The 27,187-nt window shown below is 42.3% G+C and overlaps 1 protein-coding gene and 1 long non-coding RNA gene across 4 annotated transcripts in view; one reads left to right on the top strand and one right to left on the bottom strand.

Moving 5' to 3' along the window:
• Window positions 1-19,184, top strand: part of LOC147125117 (protein Shroom4-like) — a 129,341-nt gene extending 110,157 nt beyond the window's left edge. The window contains exons 7-10 of the mRNA XM_085997617.1: window positions 6,223-6,741; window positions 13,612-13,792; window positions 14,068-14,340; window positions 16,059-19,184. Of these exons, the coding sequence (XP_085853743.1) occupies window positions 6,223-6,741; window positions 13,612-13,792; window positions 14,068-14,340; window positions 16,059-16,337 (1,252 nt within the window). The 3' untranslated portion in view covers window positions 16,338-19,184. The remainder of the gene's footprint in view (window positions 1-6,222; window positions 6,742-13,611; window positions 13,793-14,067; window positions 14,341-16,058) is intronic.
• The window catches only part of LOC147125116 (uncharacterized), a 64,246-nt gene that overhangs the window by 21,252 nt on the left and 15,807 nt on the right, over window positions 1-27,187 (bottom strand). For all 3 annotated transcript variants that reach the window (XR_015079585.1, XR_015079586.1, XR_015079584.1), the window contains exons 2-3: window positions 16,091-16,247; window positions 14,039-14,317 (exon numbers count right to left, since the gene is read on the bottom strand). This is a non-coding gene — a long non-coding RNA (uncharacterized LOC147125116). The remainder of the gene's footprint in view (window positions 1-14,038; window positions 14,318-16,090; window positions 16,248-27,187) is intronic.

Genomic DNA, 27,187 nt, shown 5'->3' with positions numbered 1-27,187 from the left:
CCTTGTTTTTCCTGCTCCCATGGATGCTCAGGCCAACTGTAGCATTCCAACTGCTTCCCTGGCAGAGATTAGCTAACTCGGGGACTTTTATGGTCTGTTTGGCTTAGTGCCACAGCACATGTGCATTGACTCATTCCGAGCTGTCAAGAGACCCGAATCATATTGTTTTTAAATGATGCTGTGAAATAGGGCAACATTTTAGCAATTATGTAGCTGGCATGTTGTCTTTTAACATGGTTGCCCAACATGTGACACCCAAGGTAATGTGAGCAGTGGCCCAGGCAATGTGGTAATAGCACATAGTTCAAAGAGCGTTGCTCTTGAATGTGAAGATTTCAGACAGATGGGGTGACATGTCTAAGCTTCCATAAAAATGCCCACTTTGTGATTGTATCATGGCACTCTCCTCTGGTTAGATAGAGAATAAGCATTTAGACACATTTCCACGGCAAGCCCATTAACCAGAATTATTTCTGTTTGATAGAGTAACAGGTGAAAGTTGTTAATGAGTCGAGCTTTATGCAGCATTGGAAAATTTTAATAATGTCGCTGTCGATGATCAGCTACACAATGGAAAGGATCAAAGTGTAGGAACATGGCCCACAGACCCAGTATTCTCAGCTGGATTAATCTACTTAGTTCTTTGCCCCTTTGTGTCTACATTGCTCTTCACTTTCTCTCTTGTGTCAGCACTAAAACATATACTCAGCTTGCTGCATCACATATCCCTAGTACTCCGATTGATACCGGCAGTTCCACCAGGTAGAGACTTGGGTCTGAATCTTGCTTTGTGGGAAGTGGAAACGGGGCTGTTACCTTTTGGGAAGGAAAGTCTGAAGAAGAGTTATCCTGGGAGATACTTGGGCAAGTTTGAAGATAGAGCTACAGAGCGGCATTGGCAGAATCCAAGAAGAGTCCTGCAGCCTCTCACTGGAGAAAGCAAGTAGCATAGAAAAAAAAATACAATAAATTGCTGAAATAAACAAACTGGACCAAGCATTGGTGTGGCTGCTCTTTTCCTTTGCCTTTGGATACTACAGAAGTACAAGATCATATTACCAGTGAGCTTGTGTTTTATTTTAGGCACTAAAATCAGCCAGGTTTCTTTCTCTTGAGCATTATCCAGTGACTGCCCAATATTTTAAAGGAAGTAGGTGAGCACATTGCAGATGTCCTAACTGTAATCTTCCAAAGTTCTCTCGATTCAGGAACCGTTCCTTTAAATTGGAAAATAGCGCATGTCCGCTATTTAAGAATGGTGAGAGAGGGAAACTAGGGAATTATAGACCAGTTAGCCTAACATCTGTTGTCAGGAAATTACTAGAGTCTATAATTAAGGATAGGGTGACTGAACACCTTGAACATTTTCAGCTGATCAGAGATTGCCAGTATGGATTTGTAAAAGGTAGGTCATGACAGATGAACCTGATTGAATTTTTTGAAGAGGTTACTAAAGTAGTGGACAGTGGAATGTCTATGGATGTTATTTATATGGACCTCCAGAAGGCATTTGATAAAAGTCCCTCATAAGAGACTGTTAACCAAAGTTGAAGCCCATGGAATTGAAGGCAAATTATTGGTTAGGAAATTGGTTGAGCAGCAAGAGACAGAGTAGGGATAATTGGCAGGTTGTGACTAGTGGTGTCCCACAGGGATCTGTGTTGGGGCCTCAACTATTCACAGTGTTTATTAACGACTTAGATGGTGGGATAGAAAACCACATATCCAAATTTGCCGATGACACAAAGATAGTAGGCAGTGTAGATGAAAGCATAAAATTACAAAGGGATATTGATAGATTAAGTGAATAGGCAAAACTGTGGCAAATAGATTTCAATGTAGGCAAGTGTGAGGTCATCCACTTTGGACCTAAAAAGGATAGAACAGGGTACTTTTTAAATGGTGAAATGCTAAAAACAGTGAAGGTCCAAAGAGACTTGGGGGTCCAGGTACATAGATCATTAAAATGCCATGAACAGGTACAGAAAATAATTAAAAAGGCTAATGGAATGCTGGCCTTTATATCTAGAGGACTAGAATACAAGGGGGTAGAAATTATGCTGCAGTTGTGTATATTGGCCTTGGAGGGAGTGCAGTGTAGGTTTACCAGAATGATACCTGGACTCCAAGGGTTAAATTACGAGGAGAGATTACACAAATTATGGTTGTATTCCCCGGAATTTAGAAGGTTAAGGGGTGATTTGATCGAAGTTTTCAAGATATTAAGGGGAACAGATAGGGTAGATAGAGAGAAACTATTTCCGCTGGTTGGGGTGTCTAGGACGAGGGAGCATAGCTGAAAAATTAGAGCCAGATCTTTCAGGAGTGAAATTAGGAAACAGTTCTACACACAAATGGTGGTAGAAGTTTGGAACACTCTTCCACAAACGGCAATTGATGCTAGATCAGTTGTTAATTTTAAATCTGAGATTGATGGATTTTTGTAAACCAAAGGTATTAAGGGATATGGGGCAAAGGCGGTTAGGTCACAGATCAGCCATGATCTCATTGAATGGCGGAAGCGGCTCGAGGGGCTAAATGGCCTATTCCTGTTCCTATGTTCCTATGACTCCTGCTGCAGGTGGGTGTGTGGTTATAGGATGAGGACAGAATTGAGCTCGGTTCTGATATTCTCCACAATCAAACAACACTGTCTAGGCTCACATATGCAGAATAGACATGGTATGGTAATGGAGGGTTGCCAATGCCCATGGAACTTATCCCAGGGGTCAGCACCTTTGGTGGGGGAGGGAGAATTTGGAGGTAACACAAAGTAGAAAACCTTATTTTTCATTTTATGTTTGCAACAAAATGTTACCTCCATGATTTGCACACACCATTGACACACCAGTTAGTGCCCCAAGAGGCTTTACAAAAGGAGGGGTGCAGGGAGGGAGAATAAATGTCACCAAACAGGAGTTAGGAAGAGTTAAGAGAGGTGACAGATGGTGTAGTTTAAGAGAGAAATTTTGATGAGGCTTTGGATGGTGGGGGACAAATATGGTAATGTGGAAATTGACGAAGAGAATTCCATAGGGAGTGGGGAGTGATGGAGGTGGGTTGAACACAGAGTAGGTCAGAGTTGAAAGAATGGAGGGTGTGAGCTGGAATGTAGGGGTAGAGAAGGTTGCAGGGGCTGGTGCAGTGGGGCCATGGAGTGACTTGTAAATGAGGACAAAGAAGCACTGTTGCACACCCAGGGTAGTGAAAATCTGGAATTATCTGCCCCAAAAACCTGTGGATGCTTGGTCAATTGACATTTTGAAGACTGTGATTGATAGATTTTTGTTAGGTAAGGGATATGAATCAAAGGCAGCTAACTGGAATTGAGGTACAGATCAACCATGATTTAATTAAATAGTGGAATTGGCTTGAGGGGCTGAATGGTCTACTCCTGTTTCTGTGTCTTTTTGTTCTGAGATATCTTTAAAGGATTTTAAAGGTATATTTTGAGCAATGTTGCATGAACACACCATTCAGTCTGAATCCAGTAGAGATGAGATCTGGGTAAGCAACTCAATGATAGAGTACTACCTTGCAAGACATAAAGGAACTGTGTTTCAAGGGCTAGTTTAATGTTGTGTTCATGCAGGAGCAGTGTCTTTGATGTTTTAACATTTTGAGGAGGAGAGTAAAAAGTTCATAATCTCTCTCTGGTAGATCACTGAGTATGATATAAATTGAAATGTAATTATTTTTGAGGGTTTGTAATCCCTAATATACTTTTACCCATTGAGTCTCCTGATAGCTGAGATTGACAAGACACTTGTTCCCAGGACTATCAGTCCAATTCTGAATCTGGCTCCCTGAAAGGGCATAAGACAGACCACTAGAGTGACTGCCATTTTCCATTGATGGGCTAGGCAGAAGGAGCTGAATCTGACTCGTGCTGTAGCTGACTTGGGAGCGCGCGATGCTGATACTGCGTGCCTAAAAGTAGAAAAATATGTAATTCTTCAGCACTGAGCTTGAGTAACACACACAGAAATCATAAGAAAATGTTTTAAGGTGATTTTCCTTCCCCCGCCCACCCAGTTTCTGATGCTAGCTCATGCTGGGTACAACCCATGGGCACTGATAGCCCTGTGGTAACTTGTTGTGTGAGCCTAGACAGTGAGTATTAGCAGGCAATTCAACTCTCCTCAGAGCAGAGAAGGTTAAGGGGAGATTTAATAGAGGTATTCAAAATCATGGTGGGTTTTGATAGAGTAAATAAGGAGAAAGTGATTCCAGTGGCAGAAGAGTCGGTAACCAGAGGTCACAGATTTAAGGTTAATTGGCAAAAGAACCAGAGGCAACATGAGGGAAAAAAAATTTACACAGCAAGTTATGATGATCTGGAATGAACTACCTGAAAGGGGGTGGTGGAATCAGATTCAATAATAACTTGCAAAAGGGAATTGGATAAATACTTGAAGGGGAAAAATCTGCAGGGCTATGGGGAAAGAGTGGGGCAGTGGGACTAATTGGATAGCTCTTTCAAAGATCTGGCACAGGCACGATGGGCCAGATGGCGGCCTCCTGTGCTGTATCATTCTATGATTCTGTGATTATTGCTGAGCTCAGTTGTGTTTCACTTAGTGTCCACAGACGTATATCTTCCAACAATGGTTACTAGACCACGATTAGGAGCAGGAATCCTAGCTACTTTTTTCCGTTTCTTTTGCCCCAACCCCCTGTGGGCATTGGGACCAATTGTAGTGCCTTAACACTGGCCCAGCTTAGATTAGCTAATTCAATACATATCAAACCTGGAACCTTCCATTTTTGTGTGGCTCAGTATTGCACCACTTTGAGGAGCTCCAAAATCCTAATTTTAAATGTGCATAAATAGAATGTGTCCCAACCAGCAGGCAATGAATCTCTTCCTTTTCCATGGTCTCCCCTGCACAGGGCTTTATCGTATACTAGCTGGAGTGCCCGGCGGTGCCGAGGGTTTTTTGAGGGCATGTTGTTGTTGGAAGAAAGAGAGAGAGAGAGAGAGAGAGAGACTTGGGGGAGAAGAGAGAGACTTGGGGAAGAGAGAGACTGGGGGGAAGAGAGAGAGAGAGACTGGTGGATTTAGTTCGGGATTAGCCTGGAGAGAGAGGGAGGGAAGGAGCGCCTCAGGCCTGGCCCGATCGACCCCTGTGAAGGAAGGAAGAAGGCGAGCTCTCCCTCCCTGTCCCTCACCCTCTCTCCCTGCCCCTGTCTCTGCCTGCTTTACACTCTCTCCCTCCCTCCCCTCTCCCTCCCTGCCCCTCTCCTCTCCCTTCCCTCCCTCCTCTCCCCTCCCTCCCTCCTCTCCCCTCCCTCCTCTCCTCTCCCCTCCCTCCCTCCCTCCCCCGTCTCTCCCTGATTTCCTTTCTGTCCCTCCCTCCCCCTCTCTCTCTGCCTTTCCTCAGAGCCCGGACGCGGTGAGCCGAAGCCTCCATGTACGGATCAGCGCCTCAGGGCCGGCCGGTGCACGGCCTAGCGCGTGAGGCCCGGCCGGATTCACCTTAGCTCAGTTCGCGCTCCAGGCTGACGTTGACGCGCGTGCTGAATCCCGCCCTGCCAGCCTTTACTAAGATGGCTGCGATGCCAGCCTTTACCAAGATGGCGGCGATCGCGGGGCGGGCAGTGCCTAGCTCGGGCGTGGCTGGCGAGGAGAGGCCGAAGCTTCAAGGCCTGAGGCCTGCAGGCAGCTCATCCACCGCCGAGGGGGGGAAAGCCCGAGTCCCCTTTGCAAAAGGATTTTTTTCTTTTAAAAGCAACTTTTTTTTTGCTGGAAATCTATATTTACACACAGAAAGTGGGAAAAAGAAATCAATAGTTAGGAATCAAGATGGTGGCCACTCACCTCCGCTCAGAAGGATTAGGTCCGCCCACACACACAATGAAACGCCCCCCGTGACGCACCGATTGGTCAACCATCACGTTAATCCGCTGTACGATTGGTCAACCATCACGTCCCTCAACGCTAATGAGCGGAATGTTGCCGTTTTTTGAACCTTTTTTGTATACTGTCTGAACAATTTTTGTCTGACCAAAAAGTAAATACGCCTATTAGAGTCCCCTAATGATAAGCTTTCTTTTGATATAACATATGTGTAGGTATGCTCTATAACTTTTGATTGTATTGTAATATATATATAGATAGATGTCTGGTGCTGCTGATCTTTCAATTGCAGCTTAGTTGAAGCACGAGTTCAGAGGTCGTTCGTGTGCAGCATCATCTAGTAATAATTTCTGTTTCCTTAGAACTCGAAAATTAATAGATCCAATGGGGGAGATGACATCCAGAGGTGGAAAAAACTGGCCCTTTGAAGGAGACCGACACTATCTCCCATGCAACGTGCCATCTACAAAGAATGATGTGGATCTGGGCTGTCAGAGATGCGGGGAGTCGTACTTTAGTATTATCAGCAGACAGGACGAGAGGTGGGAAGATTCTGAGATTTACATAAAACCTGTCACCAAACCACAGAGAAACACCATCAAAAGCCCCTCTCAGGATCCTGGTGAGGGGATTGAGACTGTGAGGTGCTGTTCAGATGTGAAGAGCAGAACTCCCATCGAGCTGACTTCGGAGGAGCTGGTGAGAGACATTGCAGGGAAAGACCGGTCTCTGGCAGACATTCTGGATCCTAACTCGAAGATGAAGAGTGCTGTGGACTTGATGGGTGGAATCTTTCCGGAAAGCAAAGAGGAACTGTCACGGGCACGTGAACGCAAGAAACGGAATCCACTACAGCTGAGCCTGAATGTTAACCAGGAGAAGTAAGTCTCTTCTTGATCTTACAGATTCCATGTAATGTTATTTGAAGTTGTTAAGATCCAAGTCCAATCCCTAGTCTATGCTGAGTTAGCTAATCTCACTCTAGGCAGCAATTGCGGCACAACAATTGCCTTCCGTGATCCTGGGTAACAAAAGGAAAAAAATCAGGCAGAGTTCCTACTCCTGATTAGTGTCCAGTGAGCCAGAAAAGTAAGTGTGTGCTTCTAGATGTTGGATGAGGACAGGTTTGGGTTCGGCTGTGATTCTCTTCCCTTGATAGAATGGGCATCCACAGGAAAAATAGCCACTTGGGTAAGGTACCAGAGTAATGCTGGCACCTGGGAAACCATACCTCAGCAAGAGGCTTGGTAAAATTGGTAAGACAGTGCTGGTGATAGGATCATACTTCCATTTCCCACCTCAGCCTTACTTATGGCCCAGTTTAGAGCTGAAATATGGGCAGCTTTGCAATGTGAATTTTATTTAACCACAGTTATATTCCACATGGTGCCTCTTTAATCCAGCCCCGAATGTGCACTATAGATGCTACAAAAGTGCTTCCATACATATAAATGGACGATATAGTTACTCCGGGACAGATGTGGATGTTTCTCAATGTTGTAAGTTCAGATGCACTTGGACACTGGAACAGATGGAGAGGCAGTCAGCTTCCAGTGGAACTTTTAGCTTCCTGGAAGCACTGAAGCATTTATTAACCTTCCCTCCCCACCCTTCCTCTCAAAGAACATCACTTACCAGTCTCATTCTCTGTGCTACAGAATGACTACAATTCACTTTCACTTGGCAAATAGATTCAAATCTGTATTTCCACAATTTGCAATTTTTCTTTTTATTATTGTTCAACTGTTTCAGTTACCAATGAGATCTGAAGAGCATTTACGCTACTGAGGCTGACTATAATGCAGCCTGTGGAGTGCAAATATTTTTAAAAGGAACAAAAAAATATGTAATCAGTTTGGTGTAAAAACTCATTACTTTTATCGGGCTCAGTGCGATGGAAGTGCTCTGCGCAGGGATGTTGATCCCCACTTGGCAACTAACTGCAGTCAAAAAGTAAAGTGGCTTATCCATGGTAGTGGTGGGTCTTACTACTTCTATCTCCACGCATTCACTACTCTCCTATATCTGATCTTTACCGATCAGTTCTTCTCTCCTCTCCTCCTCCTTTGCCATTTAATTTTATCCCATTTTTTAATTTTCCCAAGCTACAAAGCTTCTTTGGCAGGATGAATAGGATTAGGGTCCTGCTCCTGGGCTCCAGTCACATCCATTCAGAAACCAATTGGCAGGAGGTGCACAAGAATGGTTCAGGGGGTCACTGGCCTGATTTTCCACGCTCTACAGATGCAGTAGCAGAGCATCTACCTTGCCCAAATGGAATATAATTGGCCATGTGGCAAAGCTTAAGTGTGAGCTTTTGTCCCTCCACTTTTGAGGTACTCCTGCCTAACCTTGTCAAGATAAAATTCAAGTCGCAATTTGGAACAAGCAAAGTTAATTTGGGTTTGAATCCAAAATACCATCAAAGTGCAAAAGTCTATTCAAGATCACTGATGCTCATTATCATATAAAATATTTGTACCTAAACACAACTTACTAAATTTGTCTTGGGTTCACTAAGCGCACCTATAAGGAACGGCGGCACTGTTTCCCATATTATTCAGAACATAACAGACCAGCACATCAAATCATAAGAAATCCATCTACACTTGGATGTTACTAAACACACACATTTTGCACTGATTGATGGCAAGTAAACACCAGCATAGTACCAGAGACTCGGCAGCATTGGAAAATGGCATCGACCAGTGCCCAGGAACCTTTTACACTCCATTACCAAGAGTTCATCTCTACTAAAATTGCATCGCTCCAGAGAAAACCGTGCACCAACTGCACCTAAAAATCATTAGCATCGCGTTCCATCTGAATCAAGGGCAGATTACATCCAATACTTCCAAGGAGGTAATTATCAGTCTAGTAATAGACTCTTGGTTAGGTGTGGCTCAGAGAGTTCCTGACACTGTTAAGGAGACTATTGCTGACGCATTTCTATTGTTGGTTGGCTCCAGCTAACCTTTGAATTATACTCCCTCTGTTAATTAAACCAAAGTGTAAGTATTTCCCTCAGCAAGGATGGGAGGCCTTCAAAGCCATAAATCGTAAAAGTTATCTCAAAATGAGCTTGGCTTTGCACTTTCGATCATAGACCTAAATGATGGAGACTTCCATATAACAACCTGACCGGGAGGTCCTCGGATGCAGCTTCAAGGTAAAGTTATCAGTGTAGGATACTCCCTTTCAACCTCTTCTCAGCCCCTAGGATTTCCCCAAAGTGCCTGTCCACACTCCAGGCATATTTCAGGATGCAGCATCTCCATGAATATCCTTACCTGGACAACTGACTCCTCAGAGCCCCATGCTTGGGATCTGCCAGCACAGCTGTATGATACAGTCCAAAGATTAGAATTTATGGTCAATTGCACGAAAATCGAGCTACAATCTGGCAGGAACCAATATTTTTAGGGATATTGTTCTGTATAACCCAGCAGAAGAATTTTCTACCTTCAGATTGGTTTATAGTACTGGTGGATCTAAATTCCTCTTTCCAAGAAGGGTTGTGGATCCTAACAACCTGTTGTTTACTACTTTTAGCAGCTATTTTTATAGTTCCCAGCAACAGCCTGTTTTGAAGAAGTGACTGAATGGATAAATAAAGTGAATGCAGAAGATGTGGTGTATAAAGATTTTCAGAAGGCACATGATAAGGTGTCTTGAGAGGTTTGTTAGAAAAAATCAGGAATATGGTACAAGAGTAAATGTATTAGCATGGATAGAAAGTTAGTTGGTCAGAAAACGGGATAAGTTTTGGTTGAATTGGAGAAGGGTTGGAATCGGTGTATCAAGGGGGCAGTGCTGGGTCCACATTTGTCCTTGTGTATAGAAGATTTGGACTTGGGTCTAGGAAGCACAATCTTGAAATTTGCCGATGATGCAAAAGTAAGGAGTTTAGGAAGACATAGACAAGTTAGTGGGTAGCTGGAAGATGTAATTTAATGTAGAGAAGTATAAGGTAATACATTTTGGTAGGAAAAACAAGGAATGGGACTATACACTCAGTGGAAAGATGCTGAAAGGTGTGGCTATTAATCAGTTTTACAAATAGGGGCATAAAGTGCAAAAGTAAAGAAGTAATAAATTGGTACAAAATGCTTATGCTGCAGTTAGAGTACTGTGTGCAGTTTTGGAAGCCCAATATAGAAAAAATATTAAAGCCATAGCCATAGATTCACAGGATGATGCCAAAACTTGGAAGCTACAGTTATGAAGGGAGACTTGAGGTACTAGGACAATTTGCATTGGAACAGAGAAGGCTAAGAGGAAATTTAAGAGGCATTTAAAATTATGAAAGATTTTGATAGTGAATAGGGAAAGACTATTCCCTCTGGGTGGAGAGTCGGTGATAAAGGGTCTTCAATTTAAAATAGTCACTAAGAAAGTGAGGAGAGGGGTTAGGAGAAATTTCTTTACACAAGATTGTTGGAGCATGAGATGTTTTACCACAGAGTGGTTCAAGCAGAGGCCATTGTATCGTTCAGAGGAAAACTGGATAAATATTTGAAGCCGAGTAAGATACAGGACTATGGGGAGAGTGCGGGCAATGGGATTAGTTTGGATTGCTTTAGCAAAGAGCTGGCGCAGACATGATAGGCTGAATGGTCTCCTGTGCTGCAATCTTCTATCATTCTGTAGTACCTGACCACTTCAGCTAAACCTGCTTAGTCAGTCATCTCCCCACATAGCCTCTCCTTTCCTAACCAGTAAGGATTGACTGGGCCTCAACCACTTATATACACATGGTGGTCATTGAAGGAATGTACTACAGAGCAATCTCCCACTATTAACCAAAGTTACAGGGCAGAGCACCTATAAGCAAGAGAACGGGGTTCCGAGCAAGCAGTCAGGATGATACAGCAGTCAGCTTGACACATTGGAACTTAAGACAGTAAGGCTAGCTTTGGAATACTTTCAGACCATAATACAGGGCAAACTGGTATGTTATTGTTGGATACCACAAAATGGTTCGGTATGGTGGCAGAAGGAAGATCTGCTCCTGCTCCCTTTGCTAAAATCCGTTTCTACTAGCATGCTGGTGTTTGGATCATTAGATTACTCTCTCAGCTCTGCATTTAGCTGAGATAGACAACATCGTGACAAGGAGCCTCTGTCATCTCGCATTTCACCCTCCTAGGTGGAAAATCCACTTGTGGTTCAGGATATTTCCAGAAGCTGGAGAAGTTGTACAAGAGCCCTATTTGCCTCTTCAACAAACACTTGCTCCTTTGTTTCTGCTTGCGGATAGGGACTATACAAGTTTCCTCCATTTCTTCTGATCCCTCTGGTAGTTTGAAAAATACCAGTGAGGGGGATGAGGAAATCGGAGAAGGTTGTTCTTGGGTATCTCTTCAGCACCCAGTAGCAGCTGGCTTGAATACAGTGCAGGTAGAAGCCTAGGAGCAGGCTGTTTATCAGCCCTTTCAGAGGAGTTCCTCTGCCCCCTCTGCAGACTCATTACTGGGATACAGTTCCATAGACAACGGGCACTCAAGTACCTTGTCCTCGTGGTCATTCTTCATGAGTGAGCATTGATGGGCTAGTCGACTGCTGGAGGAATCACAGTTGAGCCCAATCCTGTCCACATGTATGCACTTTCAGCAGAGATTGCTGAACAGCAATCATAAGCAGGAACCCTGGCTTAATTTTTTTTGTTTTCCTTTCCTAATCTGAGGATTGGGGGCAGGACAAGGTAGTAGCGCTGAGGTCTGTACCACTACCTCTGCTGAGATCAACTAGTTCAGTACAGCTACTGGGATTCGAACTCAGGATCTTGCTCCTCCGTATGGCTCAGCTACACACCAGATAAATTTGCTGTCCTCTTCATTTTTTTCTATTCTTGTGTGCACATATTATGTAACAGCAGGAGGGGCCTAAATCAAATGTAGGACACACCACTACACTTGCCAGAAATATCATGAGAAAGTTATTAGTAAAGCCTAAGCCCCCTACAGAGACTGTTCTGGATCCTGGGGATATGTTTCCTTGGTAATATTTAACAAATGGCCAACAAAGTTATTTCTCTGCATTTTGAAAACATGTTCTCAGGCAGGCATTTTTTTGGACTCTGACCTGTTGTCTAGTTTTCTGCTTAATTCACCCTGTGTCAGAACGCATGGGAGATGTGAGCCATCCGAGCAGAACGTACCAGTGGCTTGGGGGAAAGGTCAGAGGTGGGCTTGTACCCACTACTGGCTGGCAACAAACCTAAGGGTCACAGGTTTTACTCCCAGTCTGTGCTTAGTTAGCTGCAAACAACTAGAGCACCACAGTTGGCCTCAGAACCCTTGGGTTGGAGAGGGGGGGAATATTGTTTAGGGTTACTGCTTTTGATTGGACCCCTGGATATGGACATCAAATAGACTACCGACATTTACCGTATACACTATATAGGCTCGTATATAAACATTGGCTACTTGAGTGATGTACCAGAAGGGATAGCTGTTGCCGGTGGTTAGATGCAAAGCAATTTACCCTTATACTGCATAAAAGTTGCTTATATCGTAACCTCAAAGGAGGACCCCCAAGCTGCACCCCAATAGTATTTGCATTTTCTCTGGATACCATTTTCTGGTCCCTCTGAGTGAGCCTGACTTTGTGTGCCAATCGGTGCTGAATTCTGGGCAGTATTTTGTGTTGTGGAGCTGTGCCAAGTAAAAGGGTGAGACTGCCTGTACTGATTTAAATTAGGTTGTTTGCAGCTGGCACAGAGAGAACAGTAGCCTGTAATTGAAATTGCTGTATCTCATACCGCTAATGCACTGTTAATCAGTCCCCTATATATCAGTCTCTCAAATAAGTCAGTATCAGCCTGGTAACTGAAAATGCTGGTCTTTTAAATCATCTATGCCTCACAGCAAAATCTTATTGATATGATGGTTGAGCACATGCCTCTGTCATTTTTTTTTTGGTTTATCCCCAAACACTGTGTTGTGGGTGTATTTTAAACTGTTGGTACTGTATGTAATATTCAAAACAAAATTAACTGGAGGCAATAATTTGTAGAGAGGATCTGGATGTAGTAGGGATGACTGAAATATGGCTACATAGAAAACAGGATTGGCAACTAAATATTGCAGGATATAACATATTTAGGAAGGAAGGCTGGGAGGTGGACTAGTTAAAGATAACAATGGCTGTTTGGAAAAAAGGATGTGTAACTAGCAGTAAGATGGATACAGAATCCATATTGATTGAGTTAAAAGACAAGGAGGGATCCATTACCCTAATAGGGGTATACAATGGACCACCAAATAGTGGAAGGGAATTGGAAGAAAAAATATGTAGACAAATCTACAAGGAGGCATAGAATAATAATCATGGGAGATTTCAACTACCTCCAAATAAACTGGCAAGAAGAAGTAGTGAAAGGAGAAAAGGGAATTGAGTTTTTACAGTGTATACAGGACTCCTTTCTCAGTCAGTACGTAAGAAGTCCAACATGCAAAGAATCACTGCTGGATCTTGTAATGGGTGATGAACCAGAACAGATAGAAGTAAAAGTAGGAGAGCATCTTGGTAGTAGTAATCACAACATAATAAGGTTCAAGATTAGGGTAAGTAGGATAAAGGCTAAGGTAATAGATTTGAAAAGAGCAAATTATGAGGAAATGAGGGTGGAACTAAAGAAGATAAACTGGGAGAAAATCTTGAAAAACAAAGAGACAGAAAAACAATGGGAAATCATTAAAAGTGTAATCAATAGAGGAAAGTGATAACTGGCTCTATATTCTTTGCAGGGGTACTGTACAGGCCACCTCCCCAACATCAATGGTTAGCTCAACATCTTGCTCCACCTACTATAGCACATCCGCAGCCAAGGCTGAGCTGTTGAACAAGATGAAGGACCTCCCCAAAATGGCTGAAGAGTGTTCAGAAGAGGAGGAAGAAGAAGAGGACCACAAGTTGATAGAAAAGAAGGTAATGCATTTTTCCTAGGTACAGAATAGTCTCGGGTGAGGGGGAGAAGCAGGTGCCAAGCAAGGCCACAGGAAGAAAGAGAGAATAAAATCTGAAAGCAAGCCTGCCTGGGACACTCTTGTATGCCTAGCAACCGTTACATTGGTCCAGGCCTGTGCGCAGGTTGCTTCTGCTAAGAGATAGCATATGCCATGTGGAGAAAATACATTTTCAAAACATTTTGGGATAAACAAGCTCTTTTCTTACCAATATTTTTTTCTCATCAATTTCCATAGCAACAATTGATCAGCAGTCTTAGCAGAAAACTCTCTGTGTTGCATGAAGCCCAGAAGAGCCTCCTGGAAGACATCAGTGCGAATTCTGCCCTAGGGGAAGAGGCTGAAAGAATGGTGAACAAAGTCTGCAAACCAAATGAGTTTGATAAGTACCGAATGTTCATCGGCGATCTGGATAAGGTCGTGAATCTGTTGCTGTCACTCTCTGGTCGACTTGCTAGAGTAGAGAATGCCTTAAATAATCTGGGTCCTGACACAAGTGAGGAAGAAAGGGTATGTAGTGTCAGTAAATGCCAGTTAACAGATATATTTGTTATTCTCTGTGAATGTTGTTCAGGAAATTGTTTTTAGAAAGGGGGTACTCTCAATGCAGCCCAACAGCCATTTGCATCCTTCCTTCCTATCATCTATTCCTTCAGCAGACTCATACTTCATGTGCTTTTGGGCCTCAACTCACAGCCTGCACCGTGGTGGGATATCAGCGAGGTTCAACATTCTATACTGCTCCCACTCCTTGTCTTGCTCTCCAGCAACAGAGAGGAAGGGAATAGTAACTGGATGCTGTGAAAGGGGTCTATTAAAACCTTGGGTCTGATTGTACAACTATTTTCCCTTTTACCCCCTTGTCTTTTAAAGTGGTGCCTGGCTTCCCTTGACAGCTGACACAGTGGCACAATTGAAATTGTGTGAGGATCTGTATGTGCAGATCCATGTCTCATCACTCCCTGGTACAACATGTTGCAGCATGCTGGAGTGTGGTCCTCAAATAAGACACTAGGTAATATGGGGAACCTTACATGTCACGTTGTTAACCAGGCATAGTGTGATGTAAAACAGATTAGACAAAACAGCTTTTACCTGGCTGCCAGAACTGCTCGTTTATATATAAAAAAAAGATGCTACAAAACAACCAGGGTAATTTTTGTTTCCTCCATATGGAAAAGCAACCAACCTATCGAGGAACTCTGTGGAGAATTATGGAATAAATAGATATCCCACCACTTCCTTAGTTGTGCATTAGTACTCCATTGCACTGCCCCAGTCCACCAACCATTTCATTGTTATTGGCTACAAATAAAGCAAAATATTGGCTTAGTTTCAAATCCAGTCCCTGTAGAAGGGTATCAAAGACACTTTTCTCTCATCATCTTGAATAATAATACATTTTGCATGATAATGACACCTGTGGTGGTGTCACTGATTGCCTAGAATTACTTGGGCCTGGTTAGAAGTGAGGGAAGCCACAATGAAAATAGATAATTTCTCTGAGAACCAATGTGTCAAATTCTTTGCAGCTACTGATATTAAAATTTGGTTTTAAATGTTTAGGGCAATCTTGACACTCCTTGTGCATAAGAATATAGGGTAGAAGAGGTTACTCACATCAAACACCCAACAATATCAGAAATCTCTAGTAATTCAGTAATACATTTGATTGTGCTGATATTCCAGTGAGTGCGTGCAGTGCCTAGTGTGGTATTGAGACCGTGAATGTCCCAGGATTGATTCTGTACTGAATTAGCTGGCCTCTCCACACCTGATAGGAAGCTGGTCACTTCTCCATAAGGAGGAAACAAAAATTACTCTAGATGCTCTGTAGCATCTTGTTTTTAAAGAGTAGTTTTGGCAGCCAGAAAAAAGGCTGTTTTATCTACTCTGTTTCATAGCATAATAAAACCAATGTCCCTGATCTTGATTTGCTATCTGGTAACATTGTTGAAAATTAACCTGTGTGGACATCGGGTGAGAACCGAGTGAGGCTCAGCTGTGATGCCCAGCTGTGATGCCTGCCACAACCATCTAGCATGCTGGCATTCACTGTGTTCACACATGAATAATAGCTATTTGGGAAAGGTGCCACAGGACTGCTGCCTCCTGTGGATCTGTATCCTAGCATGACACAGTGGCTGGGAGACAATCGAGGGAAGTGCGGAAAAAAATGAAGGGGAAGGCAAATCTAACTGACCAGCACTATTCACTTTAACTTGCAGCATGCACTGACTGAAAAGAAGAAACAACTCACAGCGCAGCTTGAAGAGGCCAAAGAGCTGAAGGAACATGTGGATCGCAGGGAGCGTGCTGTCCATATTATCCTGGTCAAGCACCTGTCGGAGGATGAGCTCCAGGATTACACTCACTTTGTAAAGATGAAATCTGCTCTCATCATTGAACAGAGAGAGCTGGAAGACAAAATCAAACTTGGGGAGGAGCAGCTCAAGTGTTTGAGGGAGAGCTTATCCCTCGGAGCATGCAAAAACAGCAACATCTGAAATGTAGAACACTTTAAAGTAAATTTTTGGTCTAAATCACTAACCTTCAAATTCTAGCAAGCAATGGATTCCTTAATCAAATGTGTTAATATCCATTGGTTTAAAATCCAGAATATATGCCCCCTATTTGTGATTGTTGTGATGATGAATCTTAACCTTGCTTATCATATTACAGTATCTGTCATTCTTCAGTGGAACCAGCTCATCTGAAAGTAAGGGAGTGTTAGCTTCTCCCGATTGGTAAAGGCAACCAGTGTAGTACTAGGCTGTAGGGATCAGGAAGGTCTCAAGTTTAATCGCCCACCAGTATTGAATTGACTGATTTTAGTCGAGGTATCGTGAGGATCACAACTGGCCTCAGAGTCCAGAGCTAGGAAGGGGAAAGTTGGTTCCGATTCCTGCTCCTGATTATTATCCAGTGACAGCTGCTGGAAAATGTGGATGTTGGCGGAGAACAATATTGGGCTTGACTCTGATGTCCTCTGCGGTTAAATAGCCGACTGCTACTCAATGTCTGGGCTCACGCATGAAGAATGTCTATGTGAGCAAGGTACTGGATGGCCAGTGCAAGCGGAACATTACCTCGTTAAGAATTGGTGCCTTCAGCAGGGGATGATAAGGAGAAAAAGAAAGGGCCGTCATAATTTTGAGATTAAATTAATAGCATGAATTCAGGATTTTCAAAAACAACTCCCATCAGCTGAATTTTTAGCCAAGACATTTTCTGGGGTTGAGTTGCACTCTGTATGATGGAACCAGCCAAAATCTGCCTGTCCAGGTGACATTTTTTTCTCAGTTGCTGTTGTCCTAGTGAAAGAAAATTGTAAATAATTGATTTTTAAAAATTCCAATTTTGTAGTTGTTTCACTTTTACCCTGCTTCAGTTCAGTGCATGCTGCTACAGTGCTACACTCAACATTGCACAGGTCACCTAACATATCCTCGACAAAAGCATCACAGGCATGTCTGCCATAAAAGATCATTGTCATTAGGACATTTTTTAAATCACTGGTAAACAACAGACCATTTGACCAATTTATTTAGTGGGATATTTAATTATTTTGTAATTATTTTTGATGGGGGATTGCTGCCGTTTTTGGGAAGAAAATAATCCAAAAGACCCACAAGTCATTTTATGTCAAATTCAAATGACACGATGATGCTTTTCACATGTATACAAATACAGCCCTAAAGCTTTGTGTTATTGTACAAAGGCCCCTTTAAATGTGTAACCCTCAAATAAAAATGCTTTAGTCTCCCTCTGATGGCTCATTAGTAAATGCACTGCCCAGTGTACAAGTGAGCAAAACAGACCAGAAGAGTCCAAGTTTTGATCCTTGGTCTGTGCTGAGGTAGCTGGCCTCTGCTGGGGTGGGAGAGAAGGGGAAAATCAGCTACTGTTCCAGCACCTGACCACTATCCAGTGAGCTTTACTGGAAAGTGTGAATGTGGATGTTTGGTAAGGACAGGATTGGGTTCAACTGTGATAACCTTTCATAGTAAAATAGCCTCCCTTCTCTCAATCTGTGCCCACACTCAAACAATGGCCCTTTGGGCAAGATACTGGAAGGCAGCTGGCACCTAGAGCACCTTTAAGGGGTAGGAAATTTGGGCGGGGGGGGGGCAAGCTTCTCATTAAAGATGGCACTTTTGTTCTAGGTTAAAATTGCAATGAAATTGCCAATTAATCTCAGACACTGAACCCATGATGCATCCAGAAAATCATAGCCTAATTTCAGAGTTGGATTCAAAATGTCCAAGTGCAGAAAGAATTGGTATATGATAACAGTCTAATCCCAGGTGTCTTTAGCATTCCATGCCCTGTAAATATAATAGAATATAATGTACTCATGACATCTAGTGGCAAGTATCAGTATTACAGTAATCTTTGTTTTCATTCCAACACCAGCTGATTTGTTAAGATACCCTCACTCCCTTCTGTATATGATCAATTGGACTAGGAACAGCCAGTTTCATGGGTTGAGCTGTGGATTGTTTAAGTAGGTGGACATTGGTCTCCACCTTTGTTGATACTATCAAACTGGCAGCTGTTTTCATTATCAGAAATGTCTGTCCTAATAAATTCAGAGCAAATAAATCTATGCTAATAGCTGCTAGCACTTAAAGGTGGGGTAAAAGGTAAGTGGTGACATATTCTTAGTAGCTGTGTTAGAATAATGAAGGAATCGTAAAACCTCTTCTTGATAATGGAGTGTTTGAATGATTGTTGTGCCATTTATGTTTTATTTTGCACAGAATTTCTCATTTATTGGACTGTAACCGCTTTCATATCATGTAGACTTGTATTGGGGGGTGGGGGAGGAATGGGATATGTTTTAGGTTATGATTCTCATATTTGTTAAGTTAGTGTAGAGCTTTTATTCAAAAACTGGAATTATTGGATTTCTGCCAAAAAAGAAAAAAATGACAAAGCTGCTTTTATTACATTGTACTGCAATTTACTGTAGTCCACCAGACCTTCAATCAAGGTACCTCAATCACCATATAGTGTATGGGAAAGTTTCTTTTTGCAGATTTGCTGTTTTAAGGGTTTCCTTTGAAGTTGGGTGTTGAAGTAAATGTCCCAGCTAACCCAATGGCCCCGATAACTGAGGCGGTAAGGGTGCGAGGGAGAGGTTTAGCGTGGGGGATTCCGGAAATATGGGTTTCCTGGAGGTCCTGACGAATTTAACGTTAGGACCTGAATTTTTTTTCGATTTCCTCTTTCCAGATTGAGCATGTAGCCTGTGACTCCAAGCTGCAGCTGGGGATCTGTGATTGGGAGGGCCTCTGTCATCAGAAGGGCGATGGACAGATGGCTGGGTTGGGTGAGGTCGGACAGATGGTCGGGGGTTAGCGGGGGAGGGAGCATCGGACAGATGGTCGGGGGTGGGGCAGGGTGTTCGGACATATTTCGGGGGGGAGAAAAGATCGCAGGGTCGGGTCGGACAGATGGTCGGGCGTGGCGGGGGGGGCAGATCTCACGGGGGAGGGTTGGACATCGCAGTGGAGTGTCGGACAGATGGGTGGGAGGGAGGTCGGACATTGGCGGGGGGAAGGTGTAGAGGTGGGACAGCTTGCGGGGGGGTGGGTGCGGACAGATCGCAAGAGGGTCTGACAAATTGTGGGGGGGGGTTATAGGTTTGCTTGTTGGGCTGGGAGGAAACACTCCTGCTTCTCCTGGTCCACAAGCAGTGTGGTAAAGGCAGTTACTTGATGAATCTGGTCCTTCACACCTCCCTGCAGGCCCGGAAAACCCGGCCTACAGGTGTTAAAAATAAAAGTTGTGTTAAAGTGAAGGTCCGCAGCCTCCAAGTACTAACCTGCTTCCTGAGAGCAGGTTGGTCGTCCGGCCCCTGACCTGCCTCCATTAAAACCAGAAGTGGGCCGGTTGGGGTCGGGTTGCCCAATTTTTTTAAATTTTTACCCCCCCTGGGGTGGGGGGGATGATTGCAATTATCCCCATAATGTCTGGGGCCAGATTTGATGCAGGTCTTCAGAGTGTGTGAAGCTTAGAAACTATTGTCTGTGATAGCAGACAATTAAATTGTGTGGTGTTCCTCCATCCACTATTTCTCTTTTCAGATGCTGTTTATTTTCAGCATTTTATGTTTCAACTCTGTTTCACAGTTTTTTTTAAGCTCTGTATGGATTATAGATATTCCAGAGTAGGAAAATCATAATTTATCTAATCTAACGGCACTGATTGATTTCCGAGCTAAGCCTGGAAATCACTGTTGGCAACATTAAGAGGCAAGTGCTTTAAACTTTTAGTATAATGTTCATCTATCCACTATTCTAATTAAGGATTTAACCTGTATTAAACAGGTTAATGCTAAAATAGTGGTCAAAAGAATGTCATACAATCATGTTAAATCATCTGAAAAGTGAAACGACATGTTACGGTTTCCGGTGGGATCCTTCATCAGAATGCTGTTCTGATGTGTGGGACAACTTGTCCAATCTAATGAAGGTTCCCCTGATTTGCAATCAGAACTCTCTCTCTCTCTCTCTCTTATCCCCCCACCCCCAAAAATCTGTTTATGTCTCCTCATGCCTTTCTCCTATATCTGCATTGTTTTGGCACTTAGGAGAGATATTGCCATATGGAAATCATTTTTGATGTGCTTTTAAGACAATTGGGTATAATTAATAGTTTATTGTGTACATCAGAAGCAATAGCTGCATTCTATTTGGCAACACAAATCACTTTTTTTTTGGCTAGAAAAGGAATACATGATGCACCATTTTAATATGTTTCTGCCCATTTTATTGGGCCAGGATTAAGGAAGAAGGAAAGAACAGTAACTCACACGATGAAGGCCATTTCTGCCCAGTTTATGGAGCAGCTAGAAATTGTGAACAGCACTGGGGGTCTGTGGAGTTTACTTTTAAAAATTGAGCAGATATGTTTGCTATTTGCACTCTGAGGGGCTAGTGTGGCTGCATTAGAGAACAAGGCTGTTGTAACCATGCACACACAACAGCCCCCCCCCCCTCCCAAAATTGTATGACATTATTGGTACACAAGGCGGTGACACTGCTCCTTTGTAGCAGCACACCACAAATATGCATTGCCACTCGATGGGGGAGTACAATGCATTGCATGTACATCTCAAAATTGGGTTTTTGAGGGAAGAATTGTATTTGGTTCCACAAAGTGATATAATCTAGATTGAAACATTGTAAATTCCACATTCTAATAATTCTTTATGTGGGGGGGGGGGGGCGGAATCCTTAAACTTCTCCCTTCTTGTGATAATCCTGAATTATGCCCCTATTGCTGAGTCACCAACAATGGCCCGGAATTTCCTGGAACTTTTTGGCACAATTACATGTAACTGATTTACTGCCAATTTTACGGTGAAACTTCGCTACGTGCAAATTTCCTCGATCGTTTGCGTCACTTCTGAGATACGTCCACCAAAACACTCTACACAGGTACCCGCCCATGCAAAAACCAGCTCATGCATGTTTCTTGCATTCATACAAATCATGTAGTGGTGTAGACCCAAAATTTAGGTGTAGCATGTCCCAAAGTCTCCTGAAATCAGCGTAACTGAGATTTCTGGAGTTTGATAGCTATTTTCTTTGTGTTTTTTTAAAAAATTCTTACCGAGACTTGCACTACACTTAACCAAAGTGCTCCCAGTCTCACTGCACCTGAAATTTTCAGACCCCTACCCTCCCCCTCCATATTCTTTCATTAAAATTAGTTACCCAAATCTAACGAGCTTAAATTACTAAAATGAACACAAGTTATCTTAAATTTGAAAAACATGAAACATTTATCTTTCTCCGTTCACTTTTTTCTTCATTCCCTATTTTATTTTCGCTATATTATTAACCTTCAGTTTTATTCTGTTTTTAATCAGAATAACATCCTATCTATTTCTAACCCTTTCTCTTCAAAACAAACACTAAATTTAAAACTCTCTGGTTACTCTTTGGTAACCTGTGTTTTCTGAGTTTCTTGATTCCCATCGTCCATTTTGAATTTGGGAACCATATTCAAAAAATGAGTGATTGTAAACTCACCTTAAAGATTTTGAATCCTAGAAACGTAAAGATTGAGCAGTTCATGTCACAAATGTAACCAGCTGAGTTTGACAAATTGATGCACTGGCAGTCAGGTCAGACCCCAACAAGGCTAGTTATTAGCTGTGCACCAAGTTTAAAGGAGGTAAGATTTATAAGCTGGGCTTTTCCACTTCTGCGTTCACTAGCCTGTAATTTTCTGTCCATTAAAAAAAAATGGACAGAAAATCGTGGGTTGGCAAGCACAGAAACGGAAAACCCCGGCCACGATGTTTTCCTAATCAAGTTAGATTTAAAGATGCTCTCCCCCATGTGACGCATATTATTCCCAACTAGGTAGGTTTGGTTGAAAAACGCTCTTTAGCCCATTTCATCTAATTCTCCCAAAATTTCCAACCCTACTGCCTTCCCGTTACAGCTTTAATGTTCAACTCAAGAAGTTTAACAGCTTAACTGAAGGATGGATCCCTGCAGTGCAGCACTCCCTCAATACGCCTGTGTTATGCACTCAAGTCCTACTGTGGTATTCCGACCCACAATCTTGTGTCTTGGGTGAGAGTGCTACCAACAAAGCCAACCTGTAGTGGTCTGCAACTCCTTGGCAGAATGTGATTTGCAATTGTCCTCTTACCTAATCCTTCCCAGCAGATTCAGCCTCCTAATAACCTTCTTGTGCATGCTGTATGGTGACTCTAGGCAGTGTGGGGGTGGGAAGGGGAAAGAGGTATCATTAAAGGAAATCCTTAGAATGTACAAATCTGCACTATTAAAATGAAGACTTTCCATGTTCTCTCAGAACTTGAAGCATAAATTGAAGAAAAAACTGGCTCAAGAGGTTGGCAGTTCATTCCAGACTTGTTTCAAAAATATTCAGGGTGAGCACCTCCAATGAGCTTAACTTCGTATTTGTGCAAAAATCTCCCCATTACCACCTTATTTAGAAAAAAAATAATCATCAAGTTGTCTCCAAGCCTTTGGTACTGAAACAAGACTTTTCTTTACTGAACCTTGCTTCCAGCACCAGCTTGCTGCACTTCCAGTGTTTCACTGTCATTGCCTTGGAAATGACATTCTGTGGTGCCCCTAATTAGTGGGGCCAGGTACTGTGAGCGTGGTCAGCTACTTGATTGTGTTAGGGGGGGGTTGTGGTGGGGATCAGAATTGTGGGATGTGGATTCACATCACCATTTTCTAATGTTGGTGGGATGTCAATGATAGCTATGCAACTGTGGGGCAGTGTATAGCGGAGGCCCTGTATCTTCTCTCAGGTATGGGGAAACAAGCAGGAAGATAAAAATCAGAGGAAGAGTCATTGATGGATTTCCGCTCAAGACAAATGGCTGAGCTGGATCAGGCCATCTGGCATGGTTCTATGGGATGGCTGAGTGGGGAGGAGGAAAGGGTTGGAAAATAAAAATTGGAAGAAATATTTGGTGGGGCAGAGGATGCCCAAGCACTGGAAGTTAAGGGCATTGTAGGACATTATTCTGGAAGATTATTTCAGAACATTTCCTGGGATGTTCTGAAAAAAGTTAAAACTATTGAACTGCTCCTCAGAGCTTCTGATACCCTACATTGATGAGGAGGCAATACCTTACATGTGTTCCTGTTTGGCAGCACTGAATCATGAAGCTTAATCTTCATGCAAAACCAAAGTAATGAACCTTTACCAAATCAAAGCTGTGAATAGCACAGCACCCAGCAGGAGAGGGCACTGCAGTGATTTTGGGATCTACTAGAAAATTGTAGACGTTTAATTGAAAAATATATAAAAACTGTGAATAATTTATTTTTTTATTGTACATAACAGAACCCAATTTGATTAGTGATAAATGTTTGGATATATTTGTAATCCTAACATTTGTTTTCTTTATTTAGCTTTGAAAAGCAAAAAAAAAACTGTAGATATTTGGAATTCTGGTGATAAAATAGTAAATTGTTAGGTAATGTTGACAACTTTCAATATAGATAAGTCTGCTTCCAGATTAGAGACTACAGGCCTCTGCCTCTTCACTGTATACAGGTAACTGTAAATTCACAAGTGTCAAATGTAATTCAAATTGATTTAATCTGTGATATTTAGCTTAAGAATATTTACATGCACTTGTAATATCTCCTATTTTATATAAGCACCTGATTAAATTGCTTTATATTGTGTATATATCATGATTCAGTGTGTATTATGTTTAAAGTTTGAATGCACCTCAATAGAAAATTAGTCTTCATGAAGGTCAACAATGCCAAATATCAGCAGTACTACAGATGTCAATAAGGTGAGATTTACCCATGTTTTATACTTAAAAACCCATACCTGTGCTTTTTTTCTGTGATCCCGTATAGACTGAACTGTTCATCTACTTGATAATTATAAAGTACGTTTATGACCCTTGTTTTAAATTTCTCATAATTATTTCATTCCTGTTACTCTTTCACATATTTAAGTAGCTAAATGTATAAAATCTTTAGACACGGAATGGAGATTTGGAGCCCCTCCATGCTGGTTCAAGAAGGCTAGTGTCATGAAATAAATCCACCCCTGTACAAAAAAAAAATGCCCCAATGCCTGACGACTATTCCATTACAGTGTCCTCACTGGGGAGCTTATTTTAGAATAAAAGGCTGAGTCCCTAGTCGGGCACTCCTGGTGAGGAGCAGTGCTCATCCGAAGCACTGGTTGGGAAATCACGGGCCTGCAGTGCCTGATTTTCCATCCATTTAAATTCAGTTTCGCTCTGCCCCTGCCACGGATGTCCTAAAAACAGGATTTGCATGGCAATCAAAGCTGTTGAGTAACTTTGGCGAATTAAATTTAATTAGGACTATTAAAATTATAGTAAAGTATAGAAAGTATAGAAATTATAGTAAAGTAAATAAAATTGTACCTTCAATTAGTTTGAGGGGTTTTAACAAAAGCAGTTTAATGTCATAAACTGAGTCATCTTGATGACAAAATCAGCAAAGTGAACATCATGCCTCACAAGATTTAGAACTTGGGCAGAAGTGCCTGAAAGCAACACTACAGAGTAGTATTTACAGTATGTTTCTTCCAACATTTGACTGCATGTAGTGACAATTTAACCAAATGAAATCTTGAGTATGCAAATACATGTATTTTATACTTTTGTAATTTTTTTCCATAAGTACATTTTAGAAAGATCCTCTCGAAGCAAAGCTCAAGGCATATCAAAATCTATGCCTCCATAGGAGGGAGAGAAAGGAACATTGTTGAATATATAATCAATGACATACATGCATAATCTGCCCCATGGAATCTTAAACACCCATTTTGCAAAAACTCTAGTAGAAGACCTTATATTAAGCTGTCTAATTTGTGGATATTTCCTATGTACAGTACCAAGAAAATAAAATCCTGCAAAATTGTAAGCCTGTGTCAGACACTATTGATTATGGTCTTCTGTCAAAATGCATAAAATAATTTTTCAAACAGTTTATTCATATAAAGATATATTTACAAACTTGGATAGTCCTGCCTGCAGAAATAACTACTCAGACCACCCCACCTCCAGAAAGGGCCTGGAAGTCTGAGATTGACCAAAAGGAAGAGGATTATGATAGGCCAGTTTTGGCTGACCAAGCTGTACAAAACTTCTAACATGAATTTGAGAATAATAAACCAAACACTAAAGCAGCCTGTGAAAACGTCACAACAGCTCAGCCTCATTTTAACGTGTGAAAGCTGAGCTTGTACTGTGATCTCTACAAGCTTTTTGAACTCAGAACTGTTGCCCATTTAGAAGGTTTGTTTCAACCACCTGACCCCATTTCCCCAAAGGCTTGTCTACATTGTGTCACTGTTGGAATCCTTCAAAATCTTCCTGTTTGTTAAATTCACTAACTCCAGGCTTTGCCTGGACTAAGTACTCGCTTCAATTTGGCTCTGTGGTGATAAGTGGAGGTGAGACTTTTGCAGTGCAAGTTCTACAGATGTTTAATTCTGCACTTACCAGAATTAATGGCCCAGAACTTGGTGTCGGGGGCTTGCCGCGCGTGCAAGCCCCCGATCTGCACTCACCCTGCGCGCTGACATCTGAAGCCCGGGCCTGCTTGCATTTCCTGTCACAGGCCCGGTTCAGATGTCAGCGCGCAGTGCTTACCTGATCCAGCGGCGTAGTTAGTGCGATGTGCCGGCTGGGATCAGGTGAGCACTGTACAACCAATCAGGGAAGGGGAAGGTTCATTCATGAGTTTGAGAGTAAGAACTGTCAAACTCATGAAAACTACGGGGGCCCAAAACACTATTTAAACTTTAAATAAAAATTTAAAAAACATCCCAATCATTAAATTAAGTATAAATAAGTTTAAAAAAATAATTTAAACAATTTTTTTTTGAAAAAAATAAATTTTTAATAAAAAGGGTCTAAAACTAAACTTACCTTATTGTAGATTCTTTAAAATAATAAACCTGTGGGGAAAAAAAATTCTAAATTACACTAAAACACCACTTACCTGTAAAAATAAATACTTACGTGTGCTTTTTACAAGCGTAAAGACCGGAGGCCTTGAGACATGCGCAAATCCCCCAAAACACAGGAAATCCAAGACGCACGCGCTAGCCTCTTCAACTCTTGGGTTAGAGGAGAGGAAATGCCGGTTTTCAGCGCATGCGCTGTGCATGCTGAAAACCGGCATTTCCTCCGGCCAGACGCGTGAGTACCCCGTCTGTACTCACGCATTTGGGGAGGAATTACTGCCCCAATATCCATAAGTTTAAAGGGGCCCAAGAGGCTGTAACAACATTCTGGTAGTTCCGGTCCAAAATTGTTAACCACTGCGGAATGTAACTCCTTGACCACTATCAATTACTTTAATAGTAAATAATTTCCACTGTTTGCTTTGTCCTATGTGATGCGCTATCAATTACTCATAAAAGACGGAGAGTTAGGAGAGTAACTTAAAGGCTTTTATTAGCAAAGAACAGAGCATGCCTCTCGTGGTTGACTGGGTTCCAAGAAGGCAGGGGGCTGCAGAGCAGTCACCTTTATACCTGGGCCTGTGGGTGGAGCCAGGGGCGGAGCCAGCAGAGACATGCTGAGGCATGCATAGGTACAACAGTGTGCAACAACAACGGTGAACAACAATAACAGTGGTTTACCACACTATGTATTTGCTATATTCTCCTATGTAAGTCCCCAAATTGAGTCTATGGCAGAACTTCATGTAAACCACTAGATGGCAATCTGCCACTAGGTGAATTACAAGCCCTCCCAACATGAATTAGAGATAATAGGCTGGATTTTGCCAATGGGGAGCATTTGGAGGCGGGACTCCCACTTGTCGGGTTTTAGTCCCGC

The sequence above is a fragment of the Somniosus microcephalus genome, chromosome 1 (genome assembly GCF_052327205.1).
Source record: "Somniosus microcephalus isolate GS21.2 chromosome 1, FLI_Smic_1.0, whole genome shotgun sequence".
Taxonomy (NCBI): Eukaryota; Metazoa; Chordata; class Chondrichthyes; order Squaliformes; family Somniosidae; genus Somniosus; species Somniosus microcephalus.
This window is presented reverse-complemented; position numbering and strand designations above follow the sequence as displayed.